This window comes from Meleagris gallopavo, chromosome 2 (genome assembly GCF_905368555.1).
Source record: "Meleagris gallopavo chromosome 2, MGAL_WU_HG_1.1, whole genome shotgun sequence".
In the NCBI taxonomy this organism is placed as follows: Eukaryota; Metazoa; Chordata; class Aves; order Galliformes; family Phasianidae; genus Meleagris; species Meleagris gallopavo.
Window position 1 is genome coordinate 4,583,155 of NC_139405.1, and position 22,619 is coordinate 4,605,773.

The window sequence follows — 22,619 nt, forward strand, 5'->3', positions numbered from 1 at the left end:
AGACCACTAAATACTGGCTTGAAACCCACTGATAACTACCTGGCTTTCCTTAATTACTTTCTTGGTAACTGAGAATTGATTCACTTTCTCCCAGGCTGGATCTTGTTTGGAGTTCATTGAAACAGCAGGAGCAGCATTGGTGTTGATGTCAGTCTTGCAGCACGGGACTGGTCTGCCTATGAGCTTCTCAAGCATGTCAGCAGGCAATGTGAATAACAGCACTTGCAACTAACTGTGCTGGAAGCTTCTTATGGGAGGTCTGTGTGCAGCTGAACCTCGGCTGAAGTTCTCTCTAGCAACTTGCAAGAGTGAAGCCCTATGCACCCTTCCTACAGAGGGAAAACTTGCTGTTTTAAGGGTAGGGAAATGGCTCTGTGGCATCTTCAGCAAAAGACAGCCAGACCTTCTATGCAAGTTGGTCCTATGACTTGACACATGCAAACACACTGTTTTCCTCTCACATTCAGGTTTGCCTTTCTGTAGTACTTCTAACAGACACACTGAACACTTGGTGTGCTTGAAGATCAAGCAGTAGAGCAAGTGTGTATTTGCAAAGCATAATGGTGATTCTAATCACATTAGTTGTACTTTTGTATTTATAAGCATCCAGTTAAGATACCAAGCCAGAGTAATGCGATAGGAATATTTTTGTTGACTGAAGGAGAAGTTGTACTGTCAAAACATCAAAATACATTTGTTCTGATAAGGAAGCCTGTGCTCAAAGCCTGCCCCTGATATTTTAGACTGTACTGATTACACTGTGTGAAATTAGGAAAGTTATTTTGGTTGGGGGGAAAAAACACGAGTACAGTGCAAGTGACTTTTCTTGAGAGCTTTGGCCTCAAAGGCAGTTTCTGTTCAACTCCTTCCCTGCTCCTTCAACTTGATAAGAAAATACCATCTCTGTGTCTGTTCGTGATAGGGAAAGGCAGGATTCAAATGTCTCTAAAACCTCTTCAGTCATCAAAGAGCACTTAGTAGTGACTAACAGGCCAAGGGAAGGTGTTAGGATGGTGGTGGTAGCTCAGTGTTATTGGTAGGACGTAGCCAGGAGCTTGGTTAGCGAATGGGAGTCCTGACATGCTTTACGTTTCTTCCCCTCTCCATATGGATGGGTGCATCTTGTACAAAGCTGAGTGAGCATTAGAATTGTATCACTACTGAGGGAGCCCATCCTGCTTGGTGGGGTGAGAAGAAGGGGATAGGTCTGCAAGAACCTGCTGTCCTGCTTGCTGGGCTGCTTTTCTTGCTTTAGTGAGCTTACAGCCACTGCTGAAGGAGAGAGAAGCTGGCAGCATCTGTCCTAATTGTACAACCTGTGAGGCTTTACTTATACTAAGTGTCTAGAAAAAGGCACCGTGACCATTTCTCAGAAGAAAACCTCTCGTATGCATTTCACTACAGTAGCTAAGTGTGTCATTCTAATGCTCAAGTACAAAACTCTAAGACTTAACCCAGGCTGCTCATTTCAAACCCAGGTTCTGTTTCACAGCACTTCCAGTCCAACAGATTCAGGTCATGTTGATCCTGGGCTGCATTTAGAAACCTGTTTAGCCAATAGAGTGCAGTGGACTTTCCTAGCAATTGGTGTGTGCTCAACTGGTTTATCAGTCCAGTTTAGGGGTTTCTTTTGCTTACCTTTGGGTGACCAACAGGTAGCCTATAGTATTTTATTTTTCTGGAGCTGCTGATTTTGGCCCAAAATGTGATTAAACACTAGTGGATGTGTTTAAAGCAAATGACTGCAGATTTCTCATGCTGGGAGGTATAGTTTGCAGAACAAAACAACCAAACAGAAACACCTTTCTTATCACTGCAGCCATGTAGGAAGCGATGTAAGATTTGCTTTTTGCTGATTTCTATTTTTGTAGCATATTGACACTGCTAATTTTGTACCATTTTCCCCTCTTTCTTTGCTGGAATACGTGAAACTTGTTTCAGTAAAAATACATCAATTTTGATGTTCCGGTGTGGTGGCTCAGTTTGTTTTTAAAATCTGGTTTATGAATACGGAACGTGAAGAATATATTCTGATACCTGGAAACTCTATAAAATAACAATTCCCTACTTAATGAACCTGCTGTTAAATCTCTGATGTTGAGTTTAAGCGACTGGAAGAGGAGGTGCTGTAGTGATGGGGAAAGGAAATGTGTACAGCTGAGAGAGCAGTGAAGAGGCATTTCTTCTTTTTGCTGAACTGGGATATCCAGAAATAGGTGCAGGCAGTGGTTCTAAATACACTGTGTTCAGCTCCTACTATTTGTAACTCCTCAAATCACCCGTGCTTGTTTCTTGCAAACAGTGTTTGGTTGCCTCAAGGACACTGAATTGGTCACTACTTGGCCAGTGTACAAGAACATATGAAAGCTTGCAGAACTTTTATTTATTTTTTTATCCCCTGAACAGAACGTTTGCTGAAGATGACCTTGGAAGAAAGACGCAAAGAGTACTTAAGAGGATATGTTGCACTGAAAGATATTCCAACATGGATGGAAGAAATGAGAAGCAAGAATGAAAGTGATGGTAAGTAAAATGGGAGAATCTTACTTAATAAATTATTTTGTTTACGCAGCCTTTTCTGTTTTCTCAGTTACTTTTAAGAGCAGGAAGACTCAGAATCTTTGTTAGTTACGGTGGCAGCCTTAATTGGAGTCAAGAGTGCTTCACTGGGGTGAGTGGGATAAAACAGCTAAAAAAAACCCACTGGTTTCCATTGATTCCTTAAGTAGCTGCAGGCACAGACAGATCAGTGGTACCCTTAGGTATTTAAAATAGCAATTCCTTGCCTCTGCATTTACCTTCTGGATAATCAGCCATGCCTAGTTAACTTTGTCTTAGTGAACTTAATGAACTTAGGAACCTTAATGGGTGGAGAATCTGGGCAAAATAGTGTTGTTCTTGTAGGTTGCTGAAAAGCAGTGGGGAAGTGCACAAGTTATGGTGGCTACTGAAAATCCAGAGACAAGACAAGATTGGATTTGAAGCCTCTGTTGAAAACAACATTTCTTACTCATGATCCAATCTTCTTCCTTGGGCTGAGGAGCATCAGCCTGGCCTGGATGAACTCCTCTTCTCTTAGTGTGTGCAGTGTTATCATGATGGCAGTAGGGTTGTCGAAATACTTGCAGTGAAAGCTGTGAACTGAACTTGCTAACACAGATAAGATATTTGAGGTCTAGATTCTGATAAGAATTTAATTCTGTTACAGTGTCTCATTCTTTTTTCTAGTTCTCCTTCATTCACATGTGTATAAGAAGAGGGACTTCCTGGTCTGGTTTTCCCCTCCTGTTTTCTTTCTGCGTTTTATCTGGGCTGTTTCTTGGGCTCTAACTATGAAATGTAAAATATTCTCTGTTGCAGTTTTCTTACTGCTGCTGATAGAGGAATAGATTGCTGACCCTACTGTAACTGCTGAGGGCTAATACTGGCTGGTGTGGACAGGAATGCAGAGTGGTCTTGTGACTGTAGGTGGCCGTAGCCTTCATAATAACACTCCATGTGAGATGAGGTCTGAAACTTATAATCTGTTTTTAATAAAATGGGTAAGTTGTAGTAGTCTTTTTTTTTTTTTTTTTTCCTTCCAAAAACATTTCTAGTGACTTCAGAAGTAAAAATACATGTCAAAAGTTGCTTAGCTTTTCAATTCCAACATGGTTCTGTTACAACAGTATCCATAGGTCTTTGCCCTTTTATGCTAGGTCTTTGATATCTTCATAACATCAGGAAGCTTGTTTATCCATACAATGAGGGCTGTGTAAAAAAAAATCTAGAGATTACATGACTTCAGAGTTTGTTTAGGTCTGTGGCACATGGGAATATGCAGTCTGTCCATTAGTTTAAGTGGGAGACTTTTTATCCTTCCTAGGCTAAACCGTGTTTTTATTCTGACAACTCTCAGGTGTGACTTATAAAACTGCTGGATCTCATATTACATGGGCTGCTGAACGTGACAAGGTGTGGATTTATGTTGTGATTGCTGTTACATCTCACATAAGCAAAATGTCAGTGTGTAATGTGCAGCTATTGAATCATAGGGATGGTGAATTTATTTCACTGTAGATGCTTGCACTCTCTCTTAGTACCCAGTACACTGCAAAAAATGCTGGAAGGCAAAAGTTGTGCAGGAACGTTATTTTTTTTTTCTTCTCTGCTACTCAAAGATTTTGTTACAATGTTTTTCAGGAGAAAATATCCTTAGTCTCTTGTTTTTTCCAGATGTCTTTGTTGTAAGTAAGTCATGTGAAGTAGCGAGCTACTGGAAGGCTAAGTTCTCAAAATGTTTCCATGTTTCAGCTGATTAGCTCAGTTAAAGAAACTCTGTTAGTGAGACTGTATCCGTTTCAAACTCTGTTTCCATTAGATGTCAGCTCAGTTCTGGAAGTATCAAGAGTACGAGGGCTGGATGAAGCTCCCTGTGCTGAAATCAGCGATGACTTGAGGATGCCATGCCCAAATTCTGTTGTTTTCTCCAAGTGAAAGGTTACTTCTTGCAGTGACAAACTAAGGAGGCCTGAAGAAAAAGAAATAAAAGGAAATAATGAATGTGTATGCTTGACAAGCCAAGACAGCAACTGATGAGGAATGTGGAATAAGTTTTCTACCATTTACTTCAAACACTGTATACTGAGAATAAATGACAGATTGATTAGTAAGGTGTGGAGTGGCTGTTCAGAAAGAGCGATGAGGAGAATTCAAGACAGGAACCAAGAACAAATAAACTGAAGCAGGTGTGATCAATCTTCTGCCTGAGTAAGGAGCTGTAGGAGAAGGGGAGAGCCTCAGGGACAGGCCTAGTACTCCCAGATTCACCAAACTGGGAAGGAAAGGTGTTCAGTACTGCACAAATTTTTGTATTGGCTTTTTCTTGGGGATATCATTGTGTGAACAACACAAAGGCTTTATGGTACTGATTTTTCAATGTGAAAGTATTGCTGGAAAGCATTTTGAGATTCCAGTTAGTCGCACGCTTCTGCTATATGCCAGTTTAATGGGAGGTTACTAAAGTCTTTGGAACTGCTGAAACTGAAATGATGAAAAAACTTCCTGCTGGGAAGGAGCCAGCCTGGCTGCCATGCTCTGTGTGGTCCTTTCTGAGAAGTTTGGAGAACGTGCTTTGGTTTGTGGAGGGAAGTGTTTCTGCCCCCATTCCTCCTCAACCTTTGGGTGTGAAGTGATACTTGGAAATCCTGGAGCACACCTGTAATGCTTTGAGTAAGTGGACCTTGAGGTGAGTTTTGGCAAGTCTGGAAATCTTAAGAAGTCACTACAACAACAAAGAATTTCTGGGAACAAAGTTAGGAAGTTCTGAAGGGCAGATGAGAGTGACTTTTCCTTAAGTGGAAATTTTGGAACAGCAAAGATGTTTAATTAAAAGTTGGAAGCAGCTGCGTGTAGTTGAGTCTGTTTTACTCCTTCCTGACTAAACCAAGAATCTTAAATGTTTGCAGGTCTCCTTATGGGGCATGCATCTGGACTAGCCGTGAGAAATGAAGTTGCTGTGCATTTTGACGTGGAATGTCTTCTGATACTTTTTGATTTAGGGGAAGAAGGGTGATGTGGAATGCAGACGTAAGGTTAGTGCCTGCTGATCTGAGTGCAGGGAAGCGAGCTCTCAGGCGTGTGTGTTTCTGGAAGGACTGCGTTGGCAATGTCTCTGGGTTTTGGCAAATAACTGGCCGAGCTGGGAAGGTAGACCTCAGGGTACCATAACTGTCCATTCTCCTTACGCTGTTGTTACTGACAAGTGATCCTGTTTAATCTCAGAGCGGATAGTAAGAAGGGAAACAATCTCTTCCTCTGCTTCGTAAGTGGCAGAAATTCTTTTGTTTGCTTTAACCACATTAAGAAAAGGAGAATCTGTCAAGTTAGGAACTAAGAATGACCCTGTCATACAGGGCAAGGTAGTCTGTGTGTGCTGTAATCCATCCTTCCTCCCACATCTTGTTCTCCAGCTATAGCAAAGCCAGACACGTCTCATCTGTTCTGTTATGTACTTGGAAGCAGGGTTTCTTCCTGACAACTTGCAAATAATGGACTTGTTTACTGAAGCTCTGGATTTTCAATACCTCAATTTCAGTGCTATTTGTTATATATCACCTTATGCTATATACTTGACCTGTACAGTAATGATAATTTGTGTTTTGTTATGTTTGGTGAATAAAGAGACATAATGCAGAAGAACTAAAAATTTTTTTTGGAGTTGAATATAGTGACTTATTTTTGGGTGCAGTTATTCCTGAAGATGTCGTTATGGTTCAGTGGGAGAACTTTGGAAGAAACTTCAAAAAAAAAAAAAACCTTTTCCTTGAAAGCTTTTCTAAAAACTGGGGGTTTGAGAAATCTGCTGCTGCTGAGTTCTGTGTGCTAATAGTAGGTAAATGCTTTGTTGCATTTCCATTCAGTAAGTGGATTTATAGCTAATTCACAGCATGTGGAAGTCCTGCTGGGCAGTCAAGGTCTGTGGGATTCATTGGTATACCAATGGTGCAGAGGAGACAGGAAAAATCTTTAAATTATTATCTGAATTTGCTAAGAGTAACTATTTTTTATGAGATGAAGTCAAAAGGAAGAATACAGCAGCTCTAGAGGCTTCTTGTTGGTTTAAATGCCATGAAAGGCCTGCAGTATTTTTTGTTTTAGTGAGTCTTTGGCAATTAGATGTTTTGGCTGCTTCCGAATTTTCTTAATATGCTTTATTTTTAGAAAATGATATGGTTCAAAATGTGCTAAAATTAATCTACTTTAACACTGAAAGTTTTATGTGTATTTATGAGGTTTAGATTTAATAAAAGCATCTTTGTGCTAAAAAATCTGCAGATTTCTAAATATTCAGAGAGATGACAAGATTAAAGAGACAAAGCATCTGTATAAGCCACTCAATGCTTAATGTTGAAAAGAAAATATATGATCATATTAAACTCTGTTGGCCAGCATTATTTGATATTGTTAACTAATCACCAGTCATACTGGGTGCTTCGGAGCTGAAGTGAGTGCCTGTCCTGCAGGAACCATGAATCAAGGTATGGCTGTTTTTTATGCAAGTTGTCAAACAGCCTTTGGAAAGTAAGCTGCTACTTAGCTCTGCTGAAAATCTGCATGAAGTCTACAATGAGAAACAGCATCTCGCAAAGTTATTTGTTATCTTCAGTGGGTTATACAGAAAAAGAAATGGTTTTATGAGAATGTGAACAGTTCCTGAAAGCTGCTCCTCAACCGAGGGCCTCTCTGACTGTAACAGCTCTGTGAAACTAGCACACTCCAAGACCACCCCCTTCCAAGAAAGCAAGTCCATCAGCTGTCTTCAGAACTGACTTCTACCTGAGTGGCAGGGATGAAAGTCAGTCGGGACATCTGAACTCCACGTGACGTTTGCTGCCTGTCAGTCAGTGGCAACTGTATTTCTGCTGCTGACGCTGGTTTATGTTGGCAGTACGGAAGGTTTTTGGCTGAGTTCCCGTACAAAACCTGCGTGCTTCAGTTCAGGATCTGCTATTAGTTGTAGTTGTGGATGATAAATTTTAGCTTCGTTTATACTTAGCGCTCTATTTGGTTTTGTTTCTTACTTTTGATTTTTTGTTGCTCGTGCTGAACATCTTATACTGGAGTCTTCAGGAAACACCGAGGTGTGTTTGGTTTGAAAGCTGTCACTTACATGCATGTGGAGGTTACTGCTTAATGCCTGCTGCTTGAACTCTACTAAAATACTAACATTAGTGGCTTCTGTGAAGATCATGATATTGAAGTAGTTTATCTGTGGAATTCCTCCCTTTCCAAGCCAGTAGCTACATGCAACAGGAGTGAGCAGATTTCTATGAAGCATACAGCTGGAGTGGCTGCAACAGTAAAACCATATTTGCAGCAAATGAGATATCAGTAATATTAGTTAATTTATTAATAATTATTATAAGTGAGAACTAATTAATTGCAGTTGCTGTAAAGACTTCCAGGAGCATATGTGCCCATGGTCTGACAGAGGTGAGGTGGTTTATGCCTGGCTGTCACTTATTACAGAGGCTTCTGGAGCAATAGTGAACAACAGGGAACTGTACTGAGAGTACAAAACTGCAGAGTGACACAAAGCTGATCTTGCCATTTGCTGATGCTTTGTATCTTTCTATCTCTCTAAATGCACACCTCAGGCATTCTTTTCCAAAGACAGCTTTACAATGAGTAGAGACGGGGAGAATATCCTTGTGAGCAAGGTTTAAGGTAAGGTGAGAAATGGCTGTTTTTTGGGGGGGGTTGGTTTGGTTTCAGTGGCAAGTATTCCTCTTTAGTTGGTGATATACTTGACATAAATAGACAAGTAATTCAAACAGTATGTTTAGTATAGCAGGTGGAAAAACTGTGATGAACAGAAAGAACCAATGTGTATTCAGTTGACCTTGTAGCTCCCCGGTGAGCAGCACGGATATAACCTTTATAGGATGGATTAGCTGTCAGAGCAGTAATGCCTGTGTTAGTTTTCTTCAAAGAAAAATCTTGCCTTCAGCAACTGTAAGAGATGGTTATTAAAAAGCAAGAAATCAGCTCTGTTTATATATATATAAGAACACATAATTCAGTATGGCTAATTCTCTAAGACGATAAATCACTTGACTTTGATTAAGATGATGTCTTCTTAAGCTGTTGTTCCATAATTTATTTTTTACCAAGTTAATATCCACGCAGCATTAAGCTTATGCAGGTCCTTGATATGGTTGTCATTTTGTGATGTTTCTGTATGCAGCTGAGAACCTTATATTTTGATGTGCTAACTGTAGTTTTTCATAGGAAAGGATGCTGCTATCAAAAATAAATTAGAATCCTCACTGCAGTTCTGCAAGCTATCAGTCTCTCTCTTGAGAGTCACAATAGTGAAGATACAGTGTGAAATTTAACATGGGTTAGCCAGGGGAAAAATCTCTAATGTTGAAGTTCTTCTAACTTGAGTCTTGACACAATTAATAATTCTGAAGCCTCCCATCCCATGCAATAAGAGGATCAGATGTTCTTTGTAGCTGCTGAACATTGTATGCAGCTCAGTACGGAGGTCCCTAAGGAAGTTTTGTCAGCAGGTAGGCTTGCTTGGATGGCAGGGAAGGATGACTTTATCAGCAGTGGTGCTGTGTGCAAGGCAGTATGTGCTGTTTCTCAGAAATTGTTGAAAATGTAGGGTTTTTGAAGTTCCAGCCTGGATTTTATTCAGTAGCTGACTTGCCTCATATTCAAGTCAAGAAAGGGAAAGAATACTATCTTCTTGAATGACATGTCTGTTTACGTATAGATCTGTCTTTTTCTCCTCAATGGGAATTTCTTCTTCTAATTTTTGTGCATAAGGGATGAGCTCCCTTTTGAGTAAGGCAGATTGCAAGATCAAATCTCCAATTTCTTCTTCTGTGAAGAGAGTTCCAATAAGTCACCTAGATTTGCCCAGTACGGTAGTACTGTTCTAGCCTTAATCTGTGATTTAGGATAGATGGTATATTGTGTCCTCACAGTCTTTTGCAGGCAGATGTGAGCTAATGTGCCAGCCTGAGGGGAGAAAACATGTTTGTGATTAGCTTGAGGCCAAAATCAAGCTGTTGAATTGTAAGCCATGACAAGGGTACTGGTGTAGACCTGGTGCTTTGTTGACTGCTTGCATGGCTTCCAGATACCTTTGAGTACAGGCAGAACAAGCTGCTGTCCTCCTTCAGAACACTGGGAGCTTCCTTTTAATTGGGCAGTAAGAGAGCAAAGACCAGTGTTGCTTGCCTCTCTTCACCGTGCTTAGTTGTGACAGACATTTATGAGGACACTGAACTATTGTCTCAATGTGGCTTTGTTGCCTGGGGCCAACAACAATTAGTGCTTGCATGGGCTCAGCCTGCCAGCTGCTGCTCTACGGACGTGGGAGGCTTGCATCAGGGTCTGGAAGTGCATTGCTGTCTTTGTGGTTCTTAAACTTCCCTGAGAAGTTAGCAGTGTCACTGATACACTTTAAGCTCATTGAGCTCACTGTTTGGATGCTATTAACCAGCTCTCATGCATTGCTGCATTTACTCCACGCACAATTAAACACATGAGTGCACGTGTGTTAGAAGGCTAATCACTGGAAACCAGATAAGCTTGACATCTCTTTTTCAGTTTCACTAGAGCCAAACTGCCCAGTTCAGTAGAACCAACTTGCTCACCACACAGAAACATCTTTAACAACCAATTTGTGGTTGAACAAGCTCTTGTGATACTTCCCCATGAAGTGGTATGTGGTTTTCCCTGGGAGCTGACATCTAGCTGATGCACCATCCTAAAATCCAGTTGGCACTGAATTTATCAACCCTGTACATGGCTGTTTGCTGCAATGCTTTCCCATGCTGGAGAGTAGGCTTGGACAATCCATTTTATTTTAAACTTTTATTTTGTACAGCTTTAAGACCACTGAAATTATGTCGTATGGCTCCGTTTCTTACGTTAATGGGAAGAGGGGAAGCACACAGCAAAGCTGCCGAGGCTGGCAGCTGTTTCATGCTTCCTTGTGGAAGGGAGGCTGACAAAGGGCCTTTCCCAAAGTTTCCAGCTGTTCGTGTGGACAGAGTGTTGTAGAATGCACATCTGAAAGGCAAACTCGCAGCCTCATGCTGATACAGTCCATCCATAATGCAGATCTGAAGAGAGTATAGAACCATTCATCCATCTGCTTTGCTTTAGAACATTTCTCTGCCTTGTCTATCTCTGGCTTTTCTTACAGAGGCTTTTCTATGCAATATGGGTCTTTTGGGTAGCCTCTTGGTACAGATGGGAGTAGTCTGTAAAGGTGGTATAAGTTGCCTGTCATACTTGTGCAGCAATTGAAAAAAAATTTAGTTCAAGTTCAGCCTGTGTTGGATTAATCTGTGTGCTTGATATTGTCCTTTGTGTGAATAAGGAACTGCTTAGAAAAAGACATAATAGGATTTAGTTCTCAGATAAACATATTGTGTGTTGTATTGCTATCCTTTTGTGGGAATATTTAATGAATCTCAACTAACTGAAAGAAAACCTCACTTACTGCTAAGTGTTGGGAGGATGAGCCAGGGAACCACTGACCGGTCTGCCTCACCTCTGTGCCATGGAAGGTTGTGCTACAGATCCTCCTGGGAGCTGTGCTAAGGCTCATGGAAGACAGGGAGGTGATATGGGACAGCTGTGTCAGCAGGGTGAGGGAGGGGATCTGCCCCTCTGCTCTGTGCTGTGAGACCTCACCTGGAGCGCTGTGTCCAGATGGGGAGTGCTCAGTACAGGACAGACGTGGACCTGTTGGAGAGTGTGCAGAGGAGAGCCATAAAAATGAGCCCAGGGATGGAACACCTCCCTGTGAGGACAGGCTGAGAGCTGGGCTGTGCAGCCTGCAGAAGGGAAGGGAAGGCTCTGGGAGACCTGAGAGTGGCTGTCAGTATCAAAGGGATTGTAAAAAGGAAGGGGAAGGAATATTTAGTGGGGTTTGTGTAATAGGACAAGGGGAAATGGTTTCAAACCAAAAGAGGGGAGATTTAGGTGGGAATATAAGGAAGAAATTTTTTATACTAAGGCTGGTGAGGCACTTGCCCAGAGAGGCAGTGGATGCCCCATCCCTGCAGACCGCCAAGGTCGGGCTGGATGGGGCTCTGAGCACTGATGGAGCTGTGGGTGTCCCTGTGCACTGCAGGGGGTTGGGTTAGATGACCTTTAAAGGTCCCTTCCAACTCAAATGGTTCTATGTTCCTGTGAGCGTGGATCAGTTCTATTTAAGGAAGTAGAGGCAGATTTTTTTTCTGTTCTCTTTTACTGCTACCAGATATCTAAAATTTTAAGTGTATTGCCGATAACTAAATCCAGACAGAATAAGGTGATGTTTAGCCACTTTATACCTGTAATGAATTATGCTGCAATATTCTGGTGGTTTGAGGTTTGGTGTTTCCTTCCCTCCTTGCCCCCTCCCACCCCCCTTTTAATTTATTTCAGATAAACATGCAGAAAAAGATAAAGCTAAAAATGTTTCTTCTCTTAGTGAGTTTGTATCATGTCCTATTTTTGAACCCCTGAAAGCAAGCAAGTATGACTGTCAGCCCTAATGGTTGTTGATAGAGTCCCCTCAAATGCTTACAAGACTTAATTCTGTACCTTGTTGCTTGGATCGAACTCCTATTGTTTCGCAGGATAGCAAATTAGTTATTTTTTTTTCTCCTTCTCCTCTTGGGTGGAGAAATATTTAAGTTATGTGTGACCCAAGATGAATGTCTTCGTGTAGAAGATGCTGTTTTGTACTGACATAAAAACATGCATGTTTGTATCCCAGCAGTAGAAAACCAGAGTGGCAGTCACATGAAATGTTTGCTGGCAGTTCTGCAGGAGTTTGGTAGTTTGCTGATAGTAACTTTGTATTTCCAACCTCCTCACTAAGTATTACAAAAGGCAGTAGTGCTCAACTAGAGAATCTGTTGCTTAGCAATGGTGTAGGAAATTTATATGGCACAGAATGTAGAGTAAGATTTCTCTGCTTAAAAAGCTAATGAATCTGTGCATGCTATAAGCTTATTTAAATTCTGCTTGATGCTGCATGTGCTGTGTACGCCTACTAAAAACGGGTTTATTCCTCATGGTAAATAAAATAGATACTGCTGGAGTCCTAACACCTGGTTACACATAAAAACATGTTCTTTTTTTTTCCCCAGCAAATTTCTAAAGTTGAGTGAAGGAATACTGTGCTGCTGGTAGTGTAAGTTTTGGATGAAGGTTATCTTGAGGGATTCTGGAGTAATTTAGACATACTACTAATATGAATATAGTGATGTTATCAAGACACGAATCTTGTAGTTAAAGTGATCCGTTTTGTTTGTAGGAACTTCACAAAGAAGCATCACCTATAGTCTTTCAGCTTTATTAAAAAAAAAAAAAAGGGCATCAATGTTGTTCTCAGAGACCATAAGCAGTGGTCTAAAAACATGTTTTTCTCTGTTTTTGACCTTGCATCATCAACTGCATGCTGCCCGTTGTAGAGAGAGATTGTAAAGTGGGAATTGAATTGGAGGTGGTGCAGTGTGGTTCTTGTCTCCAGCTGACCTTGGCTGACTACTTACCATCCTTCAGACAAGCTCACGCTGCCATTCTGGAAAAAGGATTTGTTTTTCAAAGTTCTTGCTATCCCTCAGATCCAGGTACTGATCGTCAGACTTGGGCAAGAACTTAATAAATATGCCATCTAACAGCGTTGTTATTCCAATATATTGTCAGAAAGCCTTGAATCCCTCTGAAGGCTCACATTAAAAAAACAAGGCAGTGATTGAGTGAGTTTCTTTAAATATGCAAAGCACAGCTCCTCCTGGGTTTCAGCTAAAGTGGCAGCCATACCTAAGGACCCTAACTAGTGAAATCTCAAGCCGGAGAAGCAAGCATAGCAGCTGTGTGCTGACTCTCCGAGTAAACACACAAATACCCTAGGGCCTCAGCCTACTTACGCTGTGTCTTTGCTCTGGCACTGTGCATGCCACTGAGGTGAAGAGACTTTGATTTATGAATTGACAACTGTGTGTCTCTGCAGAGCAAGTTGTATAACAAACGCGGATTGAGTATGCATTAACTTTCTTGTTCTCACTGTTACTACTGCTTTCTCAAAGTTTGTTCTCAGTTATTGCATTCCACACATCTTGCCCAGTTTCCCAGAAAGCTGAGGACAAGGACCAGCCCCTCTGTTCTTTTGCCTTCCTCTTTCACAAGCTTAAAGGGCTATTGTCTCCTCTGTCTTGTTTTTGGGGGACATACAGAACTGTGTGGGATAGACTGAGAAAAGGTAGGAATCTAACATTGCGTGAACTACCCAAGAGCTTTATAACATCAGAATAGTAATGTTGTGAATGTGCATTGTATGGATTGCCAGGACTAGCATTTTTAATCAGTTCTTATGGCATACTGCTCTCTCTAACGTGTAACATAACCCTCAGTGACTTCCAATTCTATGATATGGCTGAAAAGTAGAGGCACTTATTTACAAACCTGTTCCTGGGCTGCTGATAAATTTATGTTAACACAGATGAGTTACTTCTAGGCTTTTTGCAGTATCAGTTCAGAGGGGTGAGTTTGTACCACTATTGAGCTCAATTAAGATGTGGTTCGTTGGATATGGGCTCCTTATATAACCAGTGGACACCAGGTGATGTTCATTTAACTGGAGTTATTGAATACTTCTAGAAAAACCATGAATGGGAGGCATCATAACCTCCTGGACTGGAAGCTGGGGCAGAGTACAACCACTGCACACTGCTGAACTGGGGAGTGTGGTTGATGCAGTTGAGATGGTTGAAGGGCTGGAGCATCTTCTCTACTAGGAGAGAGTGAGAGAGCTGGGATCTAGCCTGCAGGGGTCAGCTCCCAGGTGAGATATTAGCAATAATTGTAAGCATATCACAAAAGGCATAAAGACGACAGAAGATAACTCTGGACTTTCCAGTAGTGCATAGTAGCAGGGCAAGAAGATGTGATCTCTACTTGAAAGAGGAAATTCTGTCAAAAAAACAACAAAGCACTTATTGTGAAGGTTGCAGCAGGAAGAAAGAGAGTTTGTGGGGTCTCCATCCTTGGAGATATTTAAAACCCGACTGGATGGGATCCTGGGCAACCTATTCTGAGCAGAGGATATTGAGCAGACAGTCTCTAGAGGTCCCATTTCACCTCACCTGTCTGTGAGCTGTGTGCCCTGCTAGCACTTGGCTATGATCCTTGGCTAAACTGATATCTCTTTATAATTAGCTGCAGCTGAGCGTATTGGCAGAGTAGTGTCAGAAAGTCCTGGTGCCTTTGACTTGCCTGTTGTGCAGCATTTTTGGCTAGGTAGATAGCAATTTGTCTGCAACAGATGTTTCTTCCTTGTGCTCAGGTTGTGACTGTGCTTAAGTCCAAGAACTGCTAGAGCAAATCTGTACTACAAATCTGAAGTGCTGTAGTGCATCTGTGAACGCTTTCCCAAGATGATGAAACACGTGGAAATAATACTTGATTTAAATAAGCAATTGCCTTTCCTGTACAATCATCCACTGTTAGTAGGAGGCAGAAAGCAGGCACGTAATGTAACAGATCTTACAATCTGTCTTTTCAAAAGCTCTGTAAGCATATGCAGAAACAAATGGAACGGAAAGCTGTGTTAAATATGAGGTTAGTAATTGCTGATAGGTTGTCATTTTTAATCTGTACAAGACGTTTGTAAAGCAAAGCCTTGGGGGAGAGGGGAAAGCATTGAAGAAAAGAATGCAGAATATCTAGTAGGATGGTGGCTGCACCTTTTCCTTTGGTCAGATGTTCTTAAACATGCTCAACCTTCCTTTGATTTTGTAGCAGCCCATGAAAAGTGGAGTAGTGTCCTAATCCAGCCTTTCGCTGGGAGCTCTCCTGGTAGGGGAAGGGTTGGCCTCTCCTTGGGTTGCTGTTGGAGTTCCTGTTCCTTGTACAGGTCCTTTCTTAGCACTGGCTGCAAATCCTGTTATAGGTTGCTGGAAGAGCAGCATTGTGGGGATACATGTTTCCACGAGTACCCTTGTAGCAGGGATGAGACAGCAGATTTATTTATTTTTTTTTTTTTTGTGGAAATGAGTTATTACCTTCAGAAGCAAATTCTACAGCTGTTTGTAAGTGATGAAACTTTCCCTTTTTCAGCTTTTTGCTTGCAGTTCACTCTGCTCTTATTCCTAGAATGCTTTGTGTTGGAAGGGACCTTTAAGACCGTCGAGTTCCAACCCCCTGCTATGGGCAGGGACACCTCCCACAAGAGCAGGTTGCTCACAGCCCCTTCCAGCCTGGTCTTGAATACTTCCATGGAGGGGGCATCCACAACCTCGCTGCACAACCAGTTCCAGTGTCTCATCGCCCTCACAGTAAAGAATTGCTTCCTTATTTTTATGAAATAGAGGAAAACACTGATAAATCCAATTTGTTAAACAAAATTTCATTTAAATACCTTAGGTTTTTAAGACTAGCAGCAATAAATCCTTTTCGCTTTTTCCTTCTTTAATTTATCATATCTGCTTTTGCTCATGCAGTGCCAAGAGCCTTCATTGCCAAAGGTATTGCTTTATATTATGGATCTTTAATAACTATTTTTACTACCATGTTTGTACTCAACTCTTTCATTAGCAAATAGTTGAAAAATTACCATATGTTTTTAATAGCTCTTCCAGCTGTGTGTTTTACTTCTCCTTTTCATTGCAAGCTCCTCGGTATTGCTGTAGGGATTTCTCTAACTGGATGTCTGAGACTGTTTTGAAAATGTAGATACTTAAAAGTGTACTAAATGTCAAAATCCTGTTTTACTAAACTGAAGAGAAGGGATTAGATAGGTCACGCTATCAGCACAGCTATTAATCAACATGCACTACCTGTGATATCCTTCTGAACTTGAACCGAAGTACTAATTACTAATTTGAGACGAAAGACAGGAGGGAATACTTAGGGGAAGAAAAGATCCAGGAAAAAATGCTGGGTTTAAAAGTTAAAAGGTGGAGAAGGGAGAAAAGAAAGGATGGTGTTCATGCCCTTGGTGGGGGCTCCCTCTAGTGAGCTGTTTTGGAAGTTCTTCTTTCTCTTCTGAAATTGTTCTCACACTTTGTTTCAGTGCATGTTCAGTAGGTCTGGCATGTTGTTTTTGGTTGGAACAAGAAAAAACTGCAGCTGAGTGATGGGACTTGATGCAAACGAGGAGTTTGCAAGTAAAGCAGGAGGACAGAACTGCCTGTTTGCTTTGGTATGCTGGTACACTTCAGACTTCAGGAAAGGTGTGACTAGGAAGAGCTCAGAGATGTTGTGTGCGTGGTTAAAGATCCAAAGGATGCGAAAGGTGAAAAAGCTTAAGGAAGTGGTGTTGGGTAGCCAGAGGGTTAGAGGATGCTGGGGTGGATCTAAGAGGAAATGCTGGTGGGACATGTATTGCTTATTAGAATTTGTGAAGATTTTCAATGTCATATGTTCTTGAGGCTGAGGTGGGGGCAACAGTGGAGCTTGGAGTGTTTGTGCTCTCTCTGCTGCTGTGTGCCTTTAAAAATAACTGAAACAAGTGATTTTTAGGAAAGCTGTGACAAGATCAACTCTACCTTTCATGCATGTAAGCACACAGGTTTAGTGAGGTCGCTCCTCATGATCATTCACTTCGTTTTTCAATTGTACTTACAGTAAGCCCATTGGCACTACTGAGGTTTTAAAAAAAAACATAAACACAAAAAGCCAGAAACTCAGAAACAAACAACCCCCCTAAGAACAGTGTATTTGTTTTTGCATTACTTCTGTATTTGATATTGTAGGGGATCTGTTAGGTCCTGGTTTGAACTGCTGATTGCACACCTGGTGAAGGGCTGGGGCTGCCCAGGGAGCACAGACAAATTTTTTGCAGCTGTGTTCCCCAGCTGATCAGAAGGGCTGGACTCAGAGTGGAGCCCCCCTGGGCTCATATAATGACCAGCCACTGAAGGGAGAGCAGCTCTTGGACTTGCGCTGCTTCTTGAGAAGGAGTGCTGCACAGCCAGAGAGCCCCTTCACCAGCTGGGTGAGTTCAATTCTTCTTTCTGTGTATGACAATTATTCTACCTGCAAATACTTTGCCTGGTACTGCCAAGAACCTGCCAGAAGCAGCTTTGCTTCTTTGTGAGCAGAATGGATATTTTTCATTATTTTGCTATATTTCCCTAGCAGTTTTTTTTCTATAAAAATCAGCCTGGGCAAGGGGTTGAGACATGGATGTCCAACCTTTTGGTTTGCCTGGGCCACAATGAGTAAAGAGGGAATTATCTTGTGCCACGTATATATAGGCTGCTCCCAACATAATGCCTCCCATTTCCATTGAAAACACATGTGATACAAACACCATGCTAATGCTGTTTGATAGAGCACATTCACAGCTGCAAAACATTATTTTTTCAGCAGTCACCACCATGCATTTTTGCCAGGGATGAACAAGAGCCTGCATGCTGTGCTTGCAAATACGTGCATCAGCAGAGGTGACCTGCTGTTGCTACTGCTGAAATGTACCACTGTGCTCATGCCCACTGTTTGATCTCCATCAAGGCTCAGCAAGTGTCAGTGGATGTCATTTTTTTTTCTTAGTGGGGGAATTCAGTTACACTCCTTTGTTTCATCCCCACTTCCATGTACCAGTGGTACCACTGTACCATTGACTGCCCCTCTACTGCCATCTGTCACACAGCAGCTAAATCTAATGGGATATTGGTGGGAAGATTCAGCCCCTACTGCCATCCCACCAACATCCACCTCTGTCGTTGTGGGGCAACATCAGAAAGTAGGAGGCATTACTTTCAGTGTAGTCCTCATAAAAATATGTAATATAGCTACTGTACTAAGTAACAAAACTTATTTTAATTTTTTTTTTTGTTGTTACAACATAAAAATGAAGCATCATCAAAAGCATAAAACCAGTGGGATATGTGACCCTGTTTTTGTGATAGTAACTCACCAGTCTGATTCGATGGCAGTGGTTGCAATTCCCAGGTGTTCAACAGAGCTTTTCGATGTCGCTTTACTCTGAGTGCTTCATCCTTGACAGTAGCTGTTCATAGATGTACATACTGCCAAAAAGCAGTGACATGAATAAGGTGCGACTGTGAAGTGAGGGGTGTATTTCTTTGCTAAGAGAGCTCTTAGAAAAGTCTGGTCCTGAGGCTTGATCAGATTGTTGAGTTGAATGGTTGAATGTCTGATTGCACCTTGATGCCATGTGTGGCATGCAGGCTGTGAGTTGGACATGCCTGCATTAAGACCCGAATTTGAGCCAGGTATGCAGAGAAGTTTAAAAATTATGCAGGTCAGGAAAAGGAGGCAAGTAGACCAAGTTGATGCTTGAAGTTTTAGTTTTGTTTGTTGATTTCATGTTGGGATTTGTTTGTTTTGCTTGTGTATGTGCAAATTTTTGGCATGTGTGCAGAGCGGTTTTATACCCTGTCTCACTTCCAAAGTTTGTGAATATTCCATTTATCCCCCCTGCTTAATAACATTCTGTGTATCAATTAGTTCTTTGAATTCATCTCAGCCTGAAAGTTGCAAATGGTATTGCAAGTTGATGAAGGGGGTGTGCTGTTGGTGCCTTTAGCCAAAAGTCTTGGTCTAATTAGGGTTTACTCCAGAGGCAGGGATGACATTAAGTGGTCATTAAGGATGGCTCTGGGGTTGTATCACCAGAAATCAGATATCTAGACTTCATGTGAATACACCTTATAAGATTTACTTGAGTTTAAAAAAAAAAAAAAAAGTCCACAAGCATGTAGTGTTTTCTAAAGCATTTATACTTTCTATTACAGGGGGAAATTCTTTACAGAGAGTGGTGAGGTGCTGGAACAGCTGCCCTGAGAGGCTGTGGATGCCCTGTTCATGGAGGTGTTCAAGGCCAAATTGGATGGGGCCCTGGGCAGCCTGGACTGGTATTAAATGGGGAGGTTGGTGGCCCTGTATGTGGCAGGGGTTGAAGATTCATGATCCTTGAGGTCCCTTCCAACCCTGGCCGTTCTGTGTGATCTTCATTTTTAACTTGAAGGGCTATTTTGCAGTGCAGGGTTTGGTTTTGCTTCATGTCAAGAGTTAGGAGTGAAGGTGTGATCACAGTTCAGTCCAAGTCCTCTTTTTCTCAGATTCATGAGCTGTGGCTATCTGGGTGTTTGTTGGCTTGTGAGATTGGACGGCTGTAAATGTGAATAGGTGAGCTCTATTACTCTTCTTTGATTTTTACATTGCATTTTGCTGATGAGCAGTCTTCCAAGTGTAGGTACAGCAGGTGTGCCTCAGAACAGCTCAGAAGAAGGATGAAGTGAGAACTAACCTCACAATGAAGGTCTCACTGGGAGTGCATAATGATAAAGACCTAAGTAAAGCAGAAGCTTTATTATGTTAAAATTCAGTCTTCACATTCTGTTCACTCCTTTTGTCCTAAGAGCTCATGCTCACAGTTGTGGATCAAGTGGAACAGATCTCTGATCCTGGTGTCTGGGGTACCTCTGTCTAAATGGTGGACTTTGTAATAGTCTTGATCTAGTTTGTTTTTTAGGACTGGAATCTTTCTGAAGAAACCAGTTCCTGGCTTTCTAACTGTTCTGCCTTCAGGGACAAAGTATTCTGGACAAAGTGTTGAGACGGACTTGAAAGTTTGGCAGGGGGGCAGTCTTCTCTCCAGATGCTTCCTAGTGATGATTTGTGGGTTATGGACACAGCTGCTGTCTGCTCTGTCTTTTAATCAGATATCATGAGCATCACTAAAGGGTAGGTTTGATGCAAATTCCTGTTCTGTACCTTGTGCTGAAGACTGGTGTTACATAGCAACCACTTCAGAGGATTAATTTCTTGAGGGTACATGTACAGTTCTTTCTTTGGAGTAAGAAACACTTGATTTGCTACAAGTGCAAGGGTCTGTCACTGCTTGGATTTCTATGAGTGGGTGAGTTTTGCATGTGCTGCATGTCTCTGTGAAACAAGCAGTGCCCTGTTGTCTGCTGGCTTGTCCTTGCTGAGGCACAGTGCAGTAGCTGCAACAGATGAGTTTCTTAGGCATATTTGAGTTATCTGAGGACAGTGCATTATTCTTAATGACAAATTTGAGATTCAGTGTTACCTTGCAGAGCAGACAAAAATGTGTATGGATAAGGAAAAGATGAGAGACAAAAGTGAGAAGTGAGTTTTATAATCACTGAGATGACTACTTTGATTAGAGGAGAAGAAAACATCCCCAATAAGATATCAGTTTGACTTTGTTAGGGAAAACTGTCTGCCAATCCTGACAGATGGCAATGTGACTATTTGTATTATGTTGGGGTTACTCTTTTAATCAGAGGTGTATTAGTAGACTTGTCAAGTGTGCTTGACTGTGAATGAGACTTGGCTCTCTGAGACTCCTGTCAGTGTTAGGAATCTTTCTGCAACAACCAGCATGAAATAGTGAAAACTAAAATTCTCCCTGATACCAGATTTTTTTTAATGGAAAGAAGTAAGGGTAGTCTGTCACAGATGCACGAGACAGTATGTGTATTTATTGCTGGGCTGTATTATAAATGGCCAAAAGCTGAGGGGCAGGTAAGGGACTTGCTGAAGAGGCTGTAGATCATCCAGGTGTAGTGTGTTGGATTTTTTTTTGCTCGTCAGGTTGTAAATTTACGTACGCTTTTGGGAAGGAGTCAGAGCTTGTGAAGAGCAAGAACTAAAGGCAAGTGTGATGGCAGTGCAGCGCAGGAGATCAGGAGGCAGTGATTGTGTTGTGTGGCATCTTAAAGGAGTAATGGGACCTTGCTGGTGAATTGGCAAAGGAAGGGATATTTGTGCTCTGCTTCTGACCTAGAAAGCAGTAGTAATGAGAATTAGCTTTTATATCCTGTGGCACTTGTTCTCTTTGTGCCTTTTCATGGTGTTGTTTTTGTGGATTCCGCATGATATTGGCACACACAACCCTGTCATCCATAGAAATTTAGGAGCCAAATAAGGCAATTAAGTTATTGAACATACACACTTGTAGTGGAAAGGTAGTCCTGTACTCATGTAAGTCATGGAGGCAGTGTATTTTTTGCTGGGGATGGCATGGATTTTGTGCTTAGCTGATCCAAGCTAGAAGTATGCAAGACTGGTTATTTTGGGTGGCTGAGATAAATGATGATTTTGGATACAAGTTGTTTGTGCTGAAGTTAAATCAACATCTACAGTAAATGCAACTTCTATTTACGGCCGCTTATAATGCAGATGATTTTGAGCAGATATTGTCTGATTTATGGAAGTTGATTAAAATGAAGGTTAATCAGGAAACTAGAGGGCCAGACTCATTTGAATTGCTTTCAGCATCTCACTGTATTTTTTCCTTGAGTTTATTTTACTCAAAAGTGAATATTTGTTTTGGGAATTGAAAGCTGTTTTGCACTTAGATGTCAATTCAGGAGTTCCAGTTGTATAATTCTGTTTCTGGCCAATATATGAACTTAGATCTCTTAGTTGTAGTGTACAGAAGTAATTTTCAAAAATGAACAAAGTTAAGCAATCTTTCCTTTTCTCAGCTTAAAATTTTAAGGAGTTTCTTACATTTGAAGACTATGTTATACTTACTGGCTAGTATGTATATATGGAAGTACAGGGGTAAGTGAATTACTTTATAATGGATTATAAGGCTGGTGAAGCGAGTTCTGATGCAAGAAGTATGAGTGTACCAAAATAAGAGAGCTGTTATTACAGCATTTGGCAAGGAAGCATTTGAAAGCTAATGCATGTGGAGACTTCAACCTCTGCCTAGTGGAGCAGTTGAAGGTGTCAAAAGCTCCGAGTTTAAATTACTGGTTGTTCCTGTTTAGGTTTTTCTTCTCCCTGTTGCCTACTGCCAGGACGCCTTCTGAATTCTGGCTCTGCTGGCAAGCTGCACGTTCGTGTGCTTTCAGACAGATCCTGAATAATTCTGGATCAGAAAACTTACAGCTTCAAGTAGGAGGATGGTCTTAACTGATTCTTGTTTTCTGTCATTTTGTACCCCTGTGACTACCAAGGAAACTCATTGGATGGAGGTATCTCTGAAGACTGTGTGTGTGTATACTGTTCTTCAGCCCAGCAGTGTTTGGTGGAGGCTGTGCTGCACCCGAGATCAACGTGAAGATGCCTTGGGCTGTAGCTGCCCTCGCGAGGCTAAAGCAGGATGT

The 22,619-nt window shown here is 41.5% G+C and overlaps 1 protein-coding gene and 1 long non-coding RNA gene across 11 annotated transcripts in view; both read left to right on the forward strand.

Moving 5' to 3' along the window:
- MACROD2 (mono-ADP ribosylhydrolase 2) overlaps nucleotides 1-22,619 on the forward strand; it is an 837,243-nt gene that overhangs the window by 1,916 nt on the left and 812,708 nt on the right. For all 10 annotated transcript variants that reach the window (XM_085218728.1, XM_085218731.1, XM_085218732.1 and 7 more), the window contains exon 2: nucleotides 2,407-2,523. In XM_085218728.1, the coding sequence (XP_085074854.1) occupies nucleotides 2,407-2,523 (117 nt within the window). The remainder of the gene's footprint in view (nucleotides 1-2,406; nucleotides 2,524-22,619) is intronic.
- Nucleotides 3,389-6,187, forward strand: LOC109365801 (uncharacterized). The gene is made up of 2 exons (XR_014881823.1): nucleotides 3,389-3,542; nucleotides 4,361-6,187. It is a non-coding gene; the product is annotated as an uncharacterized LOC109365801 (long non-coding RNA).